At 40.2% G+C, this 18,819-nt stretch overlaps 1 protein-coding gene across 1 annotated transcript in view; it reads right to left on the bottom strand.

The window, feature by feature from the left end:
- LOC138528419 (retinal guanylyl cyclase 2-like) overlaps positions 1-18,819 on the bottom strand; it is a 772,203-nt gene that overhangs the window by 456,087 nt on the left and 297,297 nt on the right. The window contains exon 4 of the mRNA XM_069640033.1: positions 12,463-12,817. Within this exon, the coding sequence (XP_069496134.1) occupies positions 12,463-12,817 (355 nt within the window). The remainder of the gene's footprint in view (positions 1-12,462; positions 12,818-18,819) is intronic.

Raw genomic sequence — 18,819 nt, 5'->3', positions numbered from 1 at the left:
TTTTATTGTTGTTGGTTACAAGTAACCTTTAACAAAGTCTAAAACAAAATAGTGAAAAAGAAAAAAACGTAATTTACATCAAATACAACTATTAAACACAATTAATAAAACACATAAAACATTCAAAAAGAATACATTTATATATATAAACATATATTTTTTAAAACAATCTAAATTATAAAGAAATTGCTAACCAATTGAAAAAGAAATGTTCATTCTTCAATGTTTACATTCAATGTGCAAGTACCAGAACGACATCTCTTCCAAAAGTATTCAAGATAAATATGAGTTATTGAATGAAAAATAATGTCTAAAATACTTAATCCAATGAGCACAATCAAGTTAAGAAAAGGTGTTTCAAGATTTCATTCAAGTTTCCACAAAACCTACAACAGGCCTGATCTAATTCAATTTGCTTATACCTTACCATGATTTGTTTTGTGGGAAATACATTTCACCTAAAACACATAAAAACATTCTGCACACATTGATTTGGGTGCAGGGCTAAAAACAGAGCAAGTACCCCCATTTTCTTATTATAGAAGGATAAGTGATTAAGGAACGATAGCTATGCAAATCTTTCAATGTCATCCTCAAATGCCAAGTGTATAACAAAGTCTTTCTAGAGAACACTAAATAATTATCATAAAAAGAATCGCACAATAATCTAAAGGAATTGACATGATTATCCACTATTTCATTCATGTTGCTTAACAGATCTTCATGCAGTATATCAACCGTAAGGTTCAAAATGTTCCTAAAAAATTAAAACAATTCCATATTGCAAATCTTTTAAGAGGGCGTGTACCCAGTTCATACCTGATGGCCAGCTGGGGAAAGAAATTAGAGAGTTTCAAGATACCCCTCCAAATTAAAGCTTCCACATGTGTCAAATACTTGAGAAACAAAGGCTCTAATAATTCAGACCTATACACAAGCTTTGGAACAATCTTTACTTCATAATTGTTCAGGGCCGGCCGAACAGAGAACTTTCCAAATTTGTGATTTATGTTGCAGGCTTGGTTCGCCAAGCCAACTGTGTTTACATGTAATAATGGGAAATGCTTGGGGAAATTAAAGCTTGAACCAGCGGGGCACGTCAATGGTTTAAAGTAAATGATTATACAACAACGGGGTGCACTGTGTCTGCTGCGGGTGGTTGTGAATAAGGACTGTATGCGTCAAGTTTCCTAAATACACAACCACGCTGCGCTAGACAAAATCAATTTGTTCGAAATACCGAATTTTAATCCAGGAAAACAGTCGACACATGTTTCAACCTCACTTTCTTTTTCCAGGCTGTTATGCTAGTAACATGAATTCAAGGATAAAGAACACAAATATCAGGTGCATACGGATTGTAGAAATTACCATTTTGTAATGACAAACGAGTCCAACCAACCAAAAAATAAAAAGGAGAAATAAAAATAAAAGTAAAATTCAATATTCATTAACCATCCATTGGTTGGACCCACATTTATCCAATGTAAGATTGCCCACAGGTAAATTCCAGAACAGGGAAATATAGAGATAATGGTAGGGAAAAAAAGAAAAGGGAATTTAGTATGAATGACATACTGCTTAAAAAAACAAAACAATAAATCGTCAGTTGACCTTGGTTAGGTGACATCTAAGCCATGTTTACAGGGCGGCATGCTTAATCATGCATGCAGGCAAGTACCCCCACACCGTGCGTGCAGTGTCCATTTTAGAACCTACCCTTACATTTGGTAAAGGGATAGCAAATTGGTATTTTGTGGGCAGTCCAGCTCCAAATTATGTCAAACTCTTCAAAACACCCACCTTAGTTACTCAAAGTGCCTATTAGTCCACATACAGTGATGATAACCCCATCCAACAGTACACTAAATATTCGAGCTAAATGCACAACCCTAGAAGGAAGCACAACTGACATAGATAATCCACTGTCTGATTCCTCACTACATACATACCTGAAACAAATTCCAATGTTCCCACCCGCAGGTTGGGTGATTCTTGAAAAACTGAAAATCTGAGAAGAGGACAACTAAATATGTTGTACCACAATGCATGTAGCCATTTCCATATACGTTATCCAAAACACCCCATGCTTGAGGTGAACATACCTGCAATATTCTCAATGCAAAACCGGCAGTGAGGTAAGGATTAATGTTAAACAGTTCCCATATGAAACACAAAATGAACATTGTCAAAGCAATCTATTATGTTAAAATAGCATAATCCCAACCCATCCAATTGTGAGTCTACATATAACTGTTTTTAAGCTCCTACCTCTATTGAGCAGCCCTTCGGCATCTCAGTGCAACCTTCCACCTCTGACATGGTTTACGAGTCGTCCCTTAAAACATCATGTGAAAACTGAAGTCACTTGCTTAGCCAGCCTGGTTGCCATATTGGAGTAAACCCTAATGTGTTGTACCTGTAAAAACCTTTTAACTGCGATGTCCCACACTGGACTATGTTACATTTTAAATCCAATATGCTATGCTCACACATATTCACTACTAAGCTCAGAAACACCCAAAGAAGTAAAAGGGTTTCATCCCTGCAACCGCTGAGAACCGGAAGTGTCTTCCTCCACCGGCCCCTCTTGGAGTATAACCCGGCTATATAACCACTATGTGTTAGATAGCCACAAGTATTCTCCCAATGATATATGAACGTCTGCAATCTAATCTGCTGTGCTCACATGTATTTGCTATTCATCTTTATGCAGTAATAAATTAAGCTGACATTTGCTAATTAAATGACAGTTCACTACCCTGGGACGTAATCTCCACTGCTCAGAAAACAGAAACCCAAGTGGACAAGCCTGCATCTGTTAATGCTCTTCGGACCAAATCATTTAAAGAAACCAGTGCGTTTCCTCATAGGCTTTAGAAGTCTCATATGCAAAAGACTCCTAAATATGCAGATTTATACTTGTAGTACAACAAATCCCTGACATTGGCTCAGATGTTTCCTACTAATAAACATTATCTGCATCATATATCTAATCATATTAGCAGAAAGAGTACAGACCATAGCAGGTGAATAGTTATTAACAGCATAATTCAAATGTTACTGATATCTAAATGCAATTCATTGCATGAACAACTGCGTAACCTACTAGTAATGAAATACTGTAATTGTTGTAATTTGGTAACAAGATGTAGAGATTATGGAGAAGTGTGCAATACGCCAACCCCAGGCTAACCACAATCCAATAACCAATTAAGTAAATAAGTTACTGCATTGCTTGCAATTTACAAACAAACAGAAAACGTATTCAGACCCTGACACACAGTTCTATATTTGCAAATCAGCCATGATTCAAATTGCCTCAGTTTGAGTTCACGATTGCTTCCTCTTGATGGCAGGGATCACTTGCATGAGACCAACAAAGTGGAGAACGTTTGTGGTCTCTAATTGGTGGATATGCTGCCAATGGATACTTGGCATCCTGGCTGGAGATTGTGCTCAGATGTTCTCGGATCCTTACAATCAGCGCACAAATTGTACTGCCAACATAATACTAGCCACAGGTCCATATCATGCAATAAATTACAAATTTGGTGTTGCAATTAATATGTTTTCAAAGCAAATGGACACATGGAACAAGCCTGCATTTATGAAATCCATCTTTGCACCATTTAAGCAGTCAATCCTCAGTTTTCGGTGTTTCTCCCATGAAGGAGGGACCCAAAAGATTCCTAAGTGCCGGCGCCTTGATGTAAGTGATACTTGGAGAAGTATCTATATATTTGGCTAGCTATAATAGAAGCCAATGTTTCCATTAGCAAGATTGTCTCCTTTTGGTGTACAAGTATCTGTGTTCGGGCGATGAATGCTGCATCAATGTAATTTCCGGACGCTCCACAATTGTGCAATGCAACAGTTTCTTCTTGCCTGTTTGTCCAAGTAATCTGGACTTTCAAAACCAGAAGGGGCGTGGTTGCCTGGGGGCTAATGTAAGATAGGCTGGATGTGATGGTAGGATCGTTGGGACCTTCTTCTAAAACGACAAGCCTCCTAGCTTTCCGAACGCCTGGGAAGATGCAATGGACAAAATCCCAGGTAATGTCCAGCTGCACCACAATAAAGGCATAACCTTTGTGCACGCCTATGTTTCTTTTCCGTCTCTGATAATGGACAACAAACAGCCCCCAAATGCATAGGTTCTGGGGTGAGTTCCGCAGGATTGGTTGGAACTACTAGGTTAGTCATGGGTCTAAGAAACTTCTGGTCAGTTCTTTGTTTCTCGCTTCTACGTTCAGTAAGATGATAATCAATTTTTAGGACTTGGTCAATCAACGCAGGAGTGTCGGGTTCCGGGATGTGTAACTACTCATCTTTGTATTCGTCTCTTAATCCTCGATGAAACAAGGTCTTCTGAGTTATTTCATGCCATTGTGAATCCGTTGCTAAATGTTTGAAGCGACTCAAATAAGTAATGAAATCACTGCCTCCTTGATGTATCCTGATCAACTGATTCTGAGCTGCAGATGCTCGATTGGGAGATTGAAACACTTCCAAAAAAGGTCCTTTCATATACTAAAAGTCATTCAAAATAAATCTATTTGAGGCAATGTACATGCTGCCCAGGCCAGGGCCCTTACAGTTAGGTTCCCAAGGCTATATCCGATCTTAGCTTTATACTGAGGGAAATGTGATGGCCGAAACATGAAGTGCACTTTGCAATGGTTACAGAATTCCACCAAATGTCTAGGCTCTCCATCAAACTTCATGGGAGTGGTATGAGCCATGGCGTTCTCGGGGGCACAAGCAGCTGTAACTACTTGTGTTGAAACCATAAGGCATAAGGCAATGTGTCCCTGTATGAGGAGTGACATTTCCTGGTAGAGGGCTTGAAGTTCATCCTGTATATCCTGAGTAGGATCCATGTCAGAGCTAGTGGAGAGGCCTCTTAAACTATTAAGCAATGTGTCTCACTGGCGCAGCCTACCTGATCTTCCAGATGGTTGCATTGGGGAAGCCAGACTGTCTTGTGTTGAAAGGCCAGGAGTGAGTGAAAGCCGAGGAACCAAACCAAGACTGACCAGAATTACACGGGAAGTCCTAAATTAGCTCCCCACGCCATGAGGTGGCTTTTCCCAGATTTGTGGTGCAGGAACAATGCAAGCACTGACAGGGAAGGCAAAGCTGAATGTTGATATCCAAGCAGTGTCTCAGGAGTCTAAATGAACAGGCAAGGATCTTTCTGGAGATGGGGCATCCGCAGGCTGGTTATGATGGACTGCCAAAAGATACACCAGTACAGGAGGCTGGCAGACCAGAGGCTGGAATAAGGGCTGGCAAACCACAGGCTGAAATGAGGGATAGCAGAAGGCAATCTTGTAGAGAGTAGCTGGCAAGGATAGGGAAGGAAGAAAGTAAAAACAAAGAAGAATAGACAGAATAGGAAGGAGAACAAGGAGACCAAAAGGTAGGAACTAATATCTAAGGGGGCAGAAGCTAAAATTGAAGACCACAGGATGGTTAGATACATGCCAGTAAGAAGGAGAAGGCAAGGCAAGGATCAAGGAACAGGGATCATGGGGGATACCTGCAGGTTAATATGGTTCAAGGACTAATCGCGTTAAGATGTGATGCATCTGTGATTACTGGTCTCCTAAATAACAAGGCTTGGACCGCAAACTGCCATTGCCATAGAGCACTGAATACTGTGCATTCGCAGCGTGGTTAACAATGGAATGTCTGCACCCACGGAATGCGACATCCAAACTAATTGGAGTCAAGCGAAGCGCCAGTGAGGATAGTGGTGCCACAATTGAACTGGAGGGTGGAGATGTCAGGATGCGTGAGGTGATGACCTCCTCAAGGTAAGTGGAGTCTGGTGGGAGGAAGCCTGAAGACACTTTAGAGAGATGTCAGCTTCCTTTCATGATCATAATGAGATGATAAAAGAGTTATTAGCATTTGCACTTGACAACAATATTTTTCTGTTCAATGTAACTTTTTACAAGTAGCAAGTTGACATTGCTATGGGAGCAAGCTTTGCTTTGGCACTAACGACGGTGGGCGTAATGTCCGGTACTTATCTTTGTTATACTCGGCAGTCCCTGTCTCCGGTAGGCAGCCTGTCAAGGGTCTGACTTCCAGGGAGCTTTGGTGAAGGTTAGCAATGCTAAATGGTCCCTCAGAGCTCAGGAAGAGGGGCCTAACCAGGTCCTCTCTTGAATCAGTCTCGACGGCTCAGCAGCTTTCGGATTTCAGCAAAGGGAGACAGCAGTCAACCTTCTTCTACATGCTCGGTTGTCGAGATCAAGCGTCAGTTTCAACTTCAGCTTCTGAACGATTTCTAGCAGTGAGAGGCCCCCATATATACTAGTTGATCTCCCATTCATTCTGCTGGGTCCACTCAGGCAACCAATCACTCAGATGGGCATTCAGCAGTCAGTCTGTCAGCATACAGTGCACTCAGGCCATTCTCCTCCCTCTCAGACACTCACAACAAGGAATGTTTATTGTATTAGGACAAGTACCCAGCCATTCAACACTACACACTGCATTCATACCAGTTTCGGGCAGGGCTGTCTCGGTCATTGTGTTTACATATTTATCCATCAATTTGAACAATAATATGCACTAGTCAATCTTGCATATCTGCCACATATACATCTTTAGTGTCAATAAATCCACAATGTTTTATTGATTTGGAAAGGCACAGAATTTGAATTGTCTGCTATTGTTACATATCTCAATTTCAATAATTGGGGAATATCGTTCAATTACACATCTAGGAGATCAAACTTTTACTTTTTAGATTTGAAGATTAGCATCACCCAACGGGGTATATGACTCACACTTTCCGGAAAGACACATCTTTGAATACAGGACTTCATGCCATGAGTTGTCACACGAAAATTGTAATTTCTAACATCCCGAAAGGGGAATTTATTAGAGCCACATGGAATTGTAGCCACACTCGAGATTTTGGTTCAGAATGTGATAACATTCAGTCCAGATTTTCGGCCAGAGGCTATTCACCACTCTTACTTAACCAAGCCGAGAGTCAAGTTAGGCAGATGGGGAGAGCTACCTTGTTGTTAGATTCATTATTCGTTACAACATGGACAGCCATAAAGTCTTTAGCATTTTTCAAAAACATTGGCATTATTACAACTAGGCACAGATCTGACAAAATATATAGATACTACTCCAAGTACCACTTACACCAAGGCGCCTGCACTTAGGAATCTTTTGTGTGTCACCTTCATGGGAGAAACACCAAAAACTGGGGATTGGCTGCTTAAAAGGCGCAAAGGTCGCTTTCATAAATGCACAGGTTGCTCCATGTGTCCACTTGCTTTGAAAACATATTAATTGCAACACCAAATTTGTAATTTATTGCATGATATGCACCTGTGGGTAGTATTATATTGGCAACAGATGCTGAAAACAGATGCTGTTAAATTTGGAAGATTGGGCACACATAAGTTTCAGATGTTTATTAATTGCAACACCAGATTTGTAATTGTTGTATTATATGGTCTGTGGCTCATTTTGTATTGGCACTACAATTCCTGCGCAGAAAGTAAAAATATGAGAACATCTGAGTTCCAGCTGCGATGCCAAGTATCCACTCGCGACTCATTGGCAGCATAGCCACCAATAAGTATTGTGCACTCCTTGGTAACCTCTACGTCTTGTTACCAAATAACAATAATTGTTTCTCAATACTAGTAGGTTACGCAATTTTTCATGCAATGAATAGCATTTATATATGTTACATTTGAATTATGCTGTCAATAACTCGTTTCCTTCTATGGTGTGTTCATAATAATAATTATCACAGTTAATTATAACAGTTAATTCATAGAATAAGTCAATATGATCAAGATATACATTATTTTTGCTAATATGATCAGATACATGATGAAGAGTAATGTTTACTTGTAGGAAGCATCTGAGCCAATTTTCAGGGTTTTGTTTTACTACAATTATAAATGGGCTCTATTAAGGAGTCTCTTGCATATGAGACTTACTAAAGCCTACGGAGAAACGTACTGGTTTCTTTAAATTATAGTGTCTGAAGAGCGTTAACAAATGCAGTCTTGCCCAAATTGGTTACTGTTTTCTGATCACTGGAGATTATGTCCCATGGTAGTAGAATATTATTTATTTAGCACATTTCAGCTTAACTGATTAACGCATAAAGATGAATAGCAAATACATGTGAGCACAGCCGATTACATTGCATACGTTTATATAGCTCACTGGGAGAATACTTGTGGCTATCTAACACATAGTGGTTATATACCTGGGTTATACTCCAAGATTGCATCTGGGCCAGTGGAGCAAAACACTTCCGGTTCGCACAGCGGTTTCAGGGATCAAATCCTTTATTTCTTTGGATATTTCTGAGCTTAGTAGTGAATACATGTGAGCATAGCATATTGGATTTTATTAGTTAATATAGTCCAGTGTGGGACATAGCAGTTTAAAAATGTAAAGGTACAACACATCAGCGTTCACTCCAATATGGCTAACGGGCTGGCTAAGCAAGTCACTTCCATTTTCGCATGGCATTTTGAGGGATTACTCACAAAACCACGCCATAGTTTGAAGGATGCACTGATATGCTGAAGAGCTGCTCAATAGAGGTAGTGCTTGAAAATATATTATATGTAGGCACACAATTGTATGTGTTGTTATTAAGCTATTTTGACATAATAGATTGTTTTGACAATGTTTATTTTGTTTTGTGGATAATCTATGTCCGTTGTTACAACCTCTATCGTTGTGTATTTAACTCTAAAATATAGTATACTGTTCGATGGGTTTATCATCGCTGTATGTAGACTAACAGTCACTATGAGTCACTAAGGTGGGTGTTTTGAAGAGTTTGATTTAAATTGGAGCTGAATGCCAACAGAACACTAATTCGCTATCTCTTACAAAATGTAAAGGTATGTTCTAAAATTGACACTGCACGTAGGGTGTGGGGGCACTTGCCTGCATGCATGATTAAGCATGGCAACCTTTAAACATGGCCCAGATGCCACCTAACCAAGGTCAACTAGCAATTTATTGTTTTGTTTCTTTAAGCAGTATGTAATTCAAACTAAATCCCTTTTCCTGTTTTTCCCTATCCCATTATCTGTCTATTTTCTCTGTTCTGGAATTTACCTGTGAGTAATCTTACATTGGGGATATGTGGGTCCAACCAATGGATGGTTCATCAATATTGAATTTTACTTTTATATGTATTTATCCTATTATCTTTTGGTTGGTTGGAATGGTTTGTCATTACAAAATGGTAATTTCTCCAATCCCTACGCACCTGATATTTGTGTTCTTTATCCTTCAATGATGCAATTTTGATGATTTATACTCTGTTAATCGTGAATGTGTGTAATATTACATTACACTGGTATATTGGTTCATGTTACTATCATAACAGCCTGGAAAAAGACAGTGAGGTCGAAACACGTGTCAATTGTTTTCCCAAATTAAAATTCAGTTTTTCTGACAAATTGTTTTTGTCTAGCGCAGTGTGGTTGTGAATTTGTTAAGCTAATCAGTGTTTACATGTAACCAATCTTTTGTCCTAGTAACATGAGGTTTATCAAAAACTGTGAATCCCAAGTCAACAGAAAGGTCAATCCAAACCATTTTGTCCCACATAATCAACATACGTGTTGAGTAGTCTCTGCAGGCCTATCATGTCATATCAAATATAAACGCCTCTCCCAAGCTAGAAACATATTCATTCAAAATACAGTGGGCTACCATGCACCTCGGTCAAACACCAGTATGCATAAAGATCTTTCTAGAGAGGGAACCAAGATGGTCAAGTCTGACACAAATTTTCAAATGATTATGAAGACCAATAATTAACCGTAGAAGACCATATGAGATACCCCAACTTGAGAACTTGGACGAAGGAAGATTCCTGGTAACTACATCAAAAGCTGCTGAAAGATCTATGGTCACTAGACTCAGTGACTCAATTCTCTTACTCCAGGCCAGTTTTTGAATTGATCGTAAAGTAAAACCATTCCGATTAGTACCATGGTTAGGTATGAAACCTGTTTGCCATTTTTGGATTTGACCAGTTTCAAAGGCCCACTTCTTAAGGCTGAAAAAACTTTGCAGTCAGCATCTAAAACCGGACAACAAATTAAGTTTTTCCAAGAACCAGGAATACATTCAGTAACTGTGATTTGTTTGAAAAATAGTATGAATTGTTGCCCAAATACCTGGGGTTTTGTTAAACAGGAGTTTGGGGTGGTCCTTCATGCCCGGAGCCCTTGAACTACTGATACGCAACAGAATGTTATGTATGACTTTGTAGTCAATCTGAAGTTGCCAGTCACCAGGGAACTGGGAACAAACAAAAGATGCATTAGATTCAACTGAGTCTTGTTTACGAAACACCCAGTGAATTGGTTCACCCAAGAGGATTTGTCAACTGGATTTAGTTGTCTATCAACTTGGGTGGGTCCCACTTCAATAACCACCCTCCAAAAGGAAGTGGTATCTTTATTGTAAAGCGATACAATTTTGAATATATACTGCGTCCTGCTGAAATAGTTGTGCACAATGGGCTCTACGCCAATTCTGAAAAATCTGCTTCTTTTTTTGTATCAAATAGGATGCTTTATCAGTAGCCACGACATGATGTTTTTTAATCAATCTAATTCTGTCACGCAGTCTCCTTCTTTCTTAAACCACCAAGGGATCAAAACAATGAATGTGTTTCATTTGAGATTGGTTAATTCTGGAGGAGGTCCTACTCAGCTTAGCTCTCAAGAAACTTTCAGAATTAATCAAACTAAATATCTTAGTTTTTCACTCCGAGGAAGTGGTAGCCATTATACCAGCAATACCTCAGAACTGGTTATAAGGGCTGGACTCAGCTTGACGCTGTAGCAGCTCATCCCTTGTGTCCTAGCTGGAGCACAGTGAACAAAGAAATGAATGAACAGACCTCTGAGCTGCTACTGACGTGCATCGGAAATAGTTATAAGGGGTTGACTCAGCTTGACCTGGTATCTGCTCTTTCCCAGCATTCTAGCAGGAAGACAGTGCAAGAGGAAATCAGCTATTGACTGACTCAGCCTGAGTAATTGTTCGAACTCTAGACTCAAGTAGCAGCAGTTATTGGTATGTTATTTTATGTTATCTTGCATTGGTATAGCAAGTATGGACCATCTTAACCCTAAACCAGTACATGGATCAAAATTCAGGCTAGTGCTTTGACACACCCTTTATATTTAGGAATTCCTTCTCCAGGCAGCCCAAACCATATGTAATGAATAAAAGCCCAAACTAGCTGTAATACAGTGAAGAAGACATGCAGGTACGTTCAACACATCTTCTTCCAATTGCTGTGTTAGATCATAATGAGAGGCGGCACCATTGCTGAGAGTTTCACCCAATGATCCTTTGTTCTCCCCTTCCTCATAAAACCACTCACAAGGTTGTAGATCCTGTGATCTCAGACACCACTACCCATAGGAAGCTCACTCCAATTGTCTTTAGAGCGTATTGGCACTAGATACTATCTTAGCCCTACTGCTCAGGAGGGATTCAAAACCACTCCATCGATCCTAATCCCTGGATATTGTACCGCTCATCTACCATTACATGGGCAAAAACATGTCTCTCAAATAACATTTAGTTACAAGGTGTTCCTGAGCCCTGCCCAAGTAAATACTGAAAATTCCATTCCATTTTCTTTTAGGTGCTCTGTTTTAAAAACATTTACAGCTATCCAAAGGTAATTCCACCAGAATCTAGTCACTGAATCTGTGAACTAGGAACACATATTCCTTGAAAATTCACATGAGGCCAATTTGTCCTTAAATTGCAAGTCCATTATCCCTAGGTCCATGTGTAAGGCTTCCGCAAGAAAACGTATTTATATAACCTGGATAATGAACCGTGAGAGTGTTGACATGGAACAATGATTTAACATTTCATGTATGCAAGCTATATATCTGTGTTTCATTTTTATTTTCACGTCCACATAAACACTGTGTGTATATTACCCTTTAAAAAGGGATCAAGAAGTTTCAATCGAACTGGGGCACCATCCTGGCATATCTACAGAGCGATTATATGCTACAATGGAGCCCACACAATATCCGTATCCTGAACATTACCTGACAAGACAGAGAGAACTATGAACATTGATCAACGAGACAACCTCCGATCTCCAGAGTCAGAGGGAGGGTATAGAGACAGGGGGTGGTGGGAGGTGGGGGTTGACAGTTCGTAATTATATGTGCAGTTCAATCGAAAATACCAATAAAAATATGAGAAAAAAGAAAATGAAAAAATAGAAAAAAAAGGATCAGGAATTATTTCTGTGTCAAATTCTGTTTACATGATAAACTGTCGAAGAAGTGTAATGCAATATAAAACCTTATTCAAAATGTAATGTGTTCATTATGTTAAGAACCACTTGAAGGAAGTCTGTGAATACAATCAATCGAGTGGGAATATCATTACCTCCAATGCATAGAGTATCTGGATCGAACCAACAACTGGAGTCTGCAGGGGGTGGAGTGCCACCGGGAAAACGGATTGTCTTCCCAAGGAATCGCACCAAGTTGGAGGACAGCTCCACTGCATAGGTTGGAAAGAGCTGGTTCACTTTTCCGTCGGTGTCCAGCACCACATAGTCATTGAGCCCATTCCCTTTCCCATCTGTAAATAGTCTGTGGCTGAACCCAGCGAAGTCCAGGTTTTTGGTGTATTCTGCTAGGTTGGTGCCGGAAATCCAGGCTCCTTGCTTCCAAGCACTGTTCATTGCACTTGCCAAGAAATAGATAGAATTGTAGATTGTTCCGAAGACTGGTGAAACCTGAAAACCGAGTACACCAGACATTAAACATTTTCTATTGGCGACCAACGTAAGTTATTGTGATCTAGATAGTGCAATTGATTCTAAATTAATAACATTTAATGCACACATTTACATAGTGAAATGAATAGCTCTGCCAGGCAAAGGCAGAACATACCATCTTTTGAAACCTGTTAAATGAGCACAAGACAGGAGCTTGCGAGCTGCAATAATTTGATAAAGTTGTTTTGTCGATGTTGTGCAACTCGCAAGTGTTTTCTTTTTGTCAATTCTCCTCACATCAATCCGCTAAAGCTTTCTAGTGTGTCAATGCAATATTTAGCGAATACAAAATAGTAAAGATATTCTACATTGTTGTTGAGACGCAAGAACTTTGTGGAAAACCACAGGTGATTTGGATTGGGTCTGCTGAGGCTGAGGGGAGAACACTCCCCTCGTACGGTTAGCTAGGAAGGATTTGACCCAAGCTATGGCATCACTCAAGAAGTGAGCAACTGATGCTAGATGGTTGCATAACACTGCATGGTCCACCAAGTCAAAGGCTGCTGAGAGGTCAAGGAGGAGTAGCATAGCTGTTTTACCTTTACCTTCAACTTGTCAATTTGTGTCTTTAAGTCAATTAACGCTGTTTCAGTTCCATGTTGTGGTCTGAATCTGATTGACGTGATCCTAAGAGGTGGTTTGCCTCCAAATAGGTTTGGATTTGGAGGTAGGCTACTCTATCAATAATTTTGAGGAGGAAGGGAACCGTTGTGATGGGTCTGTAATTGGTGGGGATGAATGAGTCTAGTGTCTGTTTTTTGAGAAGAGGTAGTACCCACGATTCCTTGAGGTTGGACGGGGCAGTGCTTGAGTTAAAGGAAGCATTGATTAGCTTAGAGATGAAAGGAGCTAGCCTCTGGCAGCATCCTTGATTACTTGCGCTGGGCAACTGTCACCCTGGCAGTTGGAGGGTTTCAATGAGAGTATAACCTTTTTGGTATCCAGAATGGATTTATTGGTGAATCTGAAAGGAGTATTCAAACTGGGTGTGGTAGTGGGAGGAATGGGGTGCGTCTCAGTGGGGCGCAGGGAAGCTTTTTTGACAGCTATTTTAGTCTGCAGAGTGGCTATTTTATTAGATAAGTAAACAAGGGAGAGGGGGTAATGTGGGGCAAACTGCTAGAAAAATCAAGCAAGGTAAGTAACCATCAATATGTGAGCCCAATGAGGGGATGAGCCAGATCAAGGATGGTATAAAATCAAGTAGCCTTTATTATTCACATATTATATCACATAACACATAGTGCTGAATCCATGATAAAACAGCAGAAAAACAGACAATAAATATGGAATATGTACAGGTAAAGTGCATGACAGCCAATTGAGCTCCCTGCGATAGATGGTGAATACAAAGTGCAATTGCCCCCCAAAAAAGACGAAAGAAAGAATTTTGCGGGAGGGTCAAAGCAAATTCAAAAGACGGAGAAAAAGGGGGAGGGAGAGCATAGAGATGAAGAGAAGGATACCTTGTTAGGGTCCTAATGCTGACCCCAGTCTCAAAATATATCCACAGTCCAAAGATCAATTCTAAGTCTGGCTGCAACTATTCCATCAATTAAGAATAGAAGGTAAGAAAGTGCAAACATTGCAAAATTACAACACCTATCCAGTCTCATATGCTCGAAGTGCAAAAGTTTTTTTTATACAAATTATCGGACAGGCTTGCAGTGCAGATTTAGTAAAGGGTGCAACCTGCAACGCTTGTCACCATTTCAACCTAAACAGTCGGGTTTACGCAGTAGGGGACGCCTATCCATGATCATATTTTATTAGATAAAGCATTTTGGATGCTATTGCACCATTGTTTATCTTTCAGGACATTATCTGTAGGTGGAATAGGGTTTTCCTTTTTCCAAAGGATAGTGAAGCTCCTTAGTGTTAGAGTTGGCTCTGGAGATATTTTCATTGAAAGTATTTCTTTTAGTGAGATTATTTCCTTTTTGTACATATTGGCGAAGTTGGTTAATGTAATTTTATTCTCAATTGTGGGGGAATGTCGCCAGATGGCTTGGAGCTTCCTCTTTTGGAGTCTTAATTCTTTAAGCTGAGGGGTAAACCACGTATTAAGATGAGACTGTTGTTTACTTTTGCAAAGTTTGGTTGGCGCTATGGTATTGAGGGCCTTCATCATGGTATCATTAAAGGTGGCTACTGTCTATTTTAGATTCCAAACAGTCACTGTTAAAATCACCCATAATATCATTAGCTTCATCAGTCATAGCAATTGCAAGCACCGAACATAAGAAAAAAAAAATGGATCTACATCTAACCCCAGAGGATTAAAATATTTATTAACAATCACAAGATACCGATACGTTTGATGGACATGGTCTCTCCGCTTAAGTTTCACCAGTAAAATGTTAAAATTCTCATCTAACAAAGTATCAACAATTACATCTTTATGAATCTTAATTGCACATAATAGACACCCCACTGGGTGACACTTTTCCCCCTAACCGTGGGCACATGGTAGACCTCGAAGCCATCCAGCAATGGTTTGTCAATTATCCATGTCTCCTGCAGAAAGATTATATCAAATGATGACCATAGGTTGTTTTTACATAACAAATTCTGAAAGCCACGGGTATTCCATGACAAAACCTTCCAAGATCTAGATGTATCATTTTAGTGTTGTACCAGGCTATTTTGGTTATGCAAGGTGCCTCCCACTGTGGCCCAAACATATGATTCCACCCTTTGCGCAGCACAGGGGAACTTACCCATCAGAGGCCCCGGTTGGACCTTAGACATAGTACCATCTACTCCTATCCTTAAGGGCTCCCTGATAATCGAGGGTGTGCTTAAGGAGACATTACTGGGTCCAACCTCACCATACAATACCTCCACAGCCTCTTGTAAGTCATAGCCCAAAGTCTTATATTGTAGGGTCTCATTTAGCACAATGGTATGTACTAACCGAGATGAAAACCCAATTTTGACCCTACAATACTTCCACTGTTCACAAACTCAATTTATAAAATATCAGAGGAGGTGATTAGCAAATGAGTTGGTAATTCTTTGAATAGTGCCAAAATATATTGTCGATTTAAAGGAAAATAGCATTGCAAACTAGGTTATCAGGCCCCACTTGGTATTTGCTTGGTGTACAGGCTGGCCTGTCTTACTAATACCATCTGTTAATTTTGGCAACACAAAGGGCACCTTTTTTCCTGCCTGTGTTTGCTTCCCTAGTACATTTAATTTCACCACAGTTTTTGGCAGTTATATTATTGAACACCTGACTTTTTTCCTCCAAAGTTTGAAAAATGGGAAAAACGTCCATGTTCCAAGATGCCTCCATACGGCCACTGATAAACTGACCAGATCAAGGGATGCTGCCATCAGTGTTTAACACGGTATCATGCCACCCTCAAAGAGCCCCATAGTCACCCCTTAGCTCTTATCATTGCCTTTTAAATGATGGCATTTACCATTGCCGTTCTTAGCCTTGCCAAAACTGGTGTCCAACTCAGTATTCAAAACACTGTAATCTAAATAAGATGTAGAGTTTTCCATTCCTAACTGAAGATTAGTTAAATAGTTAGTTATACTACCTTGGTTATTTCCCAACATCTTACGTTTACCAAAGGTTTTTTGTTTAATATTTTTTCCAATCTTCAGAGAATTTCCATTCAGACCCGTAGCCTGTGACTGCTCTCCCAATGCAACTTTAACCACTTTAGACACAGGTACAATTTCTTTAGCCAACCTATCTCGCTTACTTTCCAATACTGAAATGCCCAGGAATCGCTGTTTCAATATGCGCAAAAACGTATGTGAACCCTTAGAACAATACTTAATTAAACTCTTTTGATTTTTTGGTTTTGTTTTCGTTTGTTGGCTTACTGACTTTGCTGCATGGAAGAGATTAACTGGAAGATTTGTACCCGAGCCATAAGAACAGGATAACCCAGTTATGGCTTCCTCAAGAATCTTAACCTTCCTGATCTCTTTAAAAATACTAAAAGAAGTGGATTGGACTATCATACTCTAGCTTCACCCGCATCATCCATCTTGGGATCACACTGGATAACTTCCGGTGCAGTAACCACCAAAATAGGAGGCACTTACTACTTTGTCCGAAAGCTTTCCAGGCACAGACCCATTTGTAGGCCTAGCTGTTGCCATAATAAAGCTTTCAATAAAAGACACTTTCCTCGACAGTTCCTTCAGCACCTGCCTTACTTCCGGCATTTCGTAATGCAACATACCATGTCCCTTGTCCATGGAGTCTAACAAGCTAGATAAAACTGGGAAAGAAAAAATGTCAATAGGCGCCTCATTAATGGGCATATTTGCTTAAGCTTCTTGATGAAATCTATTTGGATTACAACATCCTGTGGAATGGACCACAGATTTATAGTTAACAAGGTTCATGGGTGCTGAGGTGTCAAACAAACCCTCCGATGGAACCCCCCTCGGAGATGATTCATTCACTGGTGTCTTCGGAATGGGGAATAAACGTACACTTTCCCTTCGGTCAACAGCTGGAGAGCAACAAGCTGCAGAATCCGAAGAGAACCGCACTCGTTTTGCCAATTCTTGTGACACCACCAGTGCCAAAATCGAAGTGTCGGAGATGAAATCCTTATGTTGCGATAGGACAAAATCCTCCAAATCTAGGTGGTCCAAGGAACATGAATCCTCCGGAAGGGGGGCCAAGAGGAACAAGTTGCCTGAAATTGCATCTGATTTTGTAGGTAAAATGAAATCCGAATCGAGGCTCTTCACCTCAGTCTCGGGAGGATAACTCAGCGGCAACGTGCTTGCCTTGGAAGCAAAACGACACGGAGCAACCCGGGTTTGATCCCCAGGTCCGCGCATTATTAAGCGTGTTATAAATATCCTGTAGGGATGTAGGCTTTGCTTTTAACTGTCACCAATGTCACGTCCAAAATTAGTTGCACACCCGCATCAGATGGCCCCGACTGAACCTTGTTTGCACTACAGACTACTTCATCAGTCTTAGTAGCCAACATTTACTCTCCAATAACTGAGTAGAGCTTGGCATCCCCGAACACAATGTGTAAACTAACTTGCAAGAGTTCTCCCGGTTGATTCAAAGGCACTCTGGCCACAGTCATCGACCATCGCACCATGTAGGTAGAAGAAAAACAGGCTAATTTCACCTGTGCAGTTTTCACCAGATATTCAAACAATTATAATAGCCAGTAGACTGCTATATACATTTCGTACCAAAATACACAACACAACACTATTAGAAACGCTCTCGGTCAGTCAGTGAGATGGGATCTTCCTTAAAAAACGAATCCCAAAAGCTCGAATAACAAAATTGCATAACCGACTTTTGCATTTTGAAACTCAAGCTTTTGGATTTTCTTCATTTGACCCCCACTTTACATTTAATGTATGTGGGGGACACCGCTATGGCCCCAAAACCCATTTTACCATACAAGGGGAGTGGAAAACTACCCTTCAACCACTGCTCCCCTTGTATGGTACAATGAGAATTCGTCGTTTTTGTTTACTGCCGAATGCGCAGTAAACGGGCATTCGTTTTTATTTTTTTATGTTATTTTGGTACGATACCAGTGAGATCCATGCAGTCAGTCGATTGAGGTAACTGTATGCCAGCCTATGTCAATCAGTCAGTAAAATGTGTAGTCAGATCCCGATAGCTAGGAGCAGGCGGAATGAGCCGATCGGGATAGATAGCAGAAGCATTTAAATGGGTGTGTATGAGGTTTTTTAACGTTTTTTGGCCTAGGACTATGCTGGCTTCCAGGCGCACAAAATACCTTATCTGGGAGGGGGTATAAAAAGCAAGTGGAAACTGGCAGCGGGCGGGGGATTTAGGACCAGTCAGCTTTCTTTCTGTTCCTTATTCATCTGTAGAGATGTAACGAATTAATGATTTCCTCTGGTATCTCACATCCACTTAGCAGAGCTTTCCCTTTTCATGAATATATCATATCTTTCCCAGTCTGGGTCACAGACTG

Source organism: Ambystoma mexicanum, chromosome 7q (assembly GCF_040938575.1).
Source record: "Ambystoma mexicanum isolate Mex_15411 chromosome 7q, UKY_AmexF1_1, whole genome shotgun sequence".
In the NCBI taxonomy this organism is placed as follows: domain Eukaryota; kingdom Metazoa; phylum Chordata; class Amphibia; order Caudata; family Ambystomatidae; genus Ambystoma; species Ambystoma mexicanum.
The sequence above is the reverse complement of the archived record's forward strand: the minus strand, read 5'-3'. Positions and strand labels throughout refer to the sequence as shown.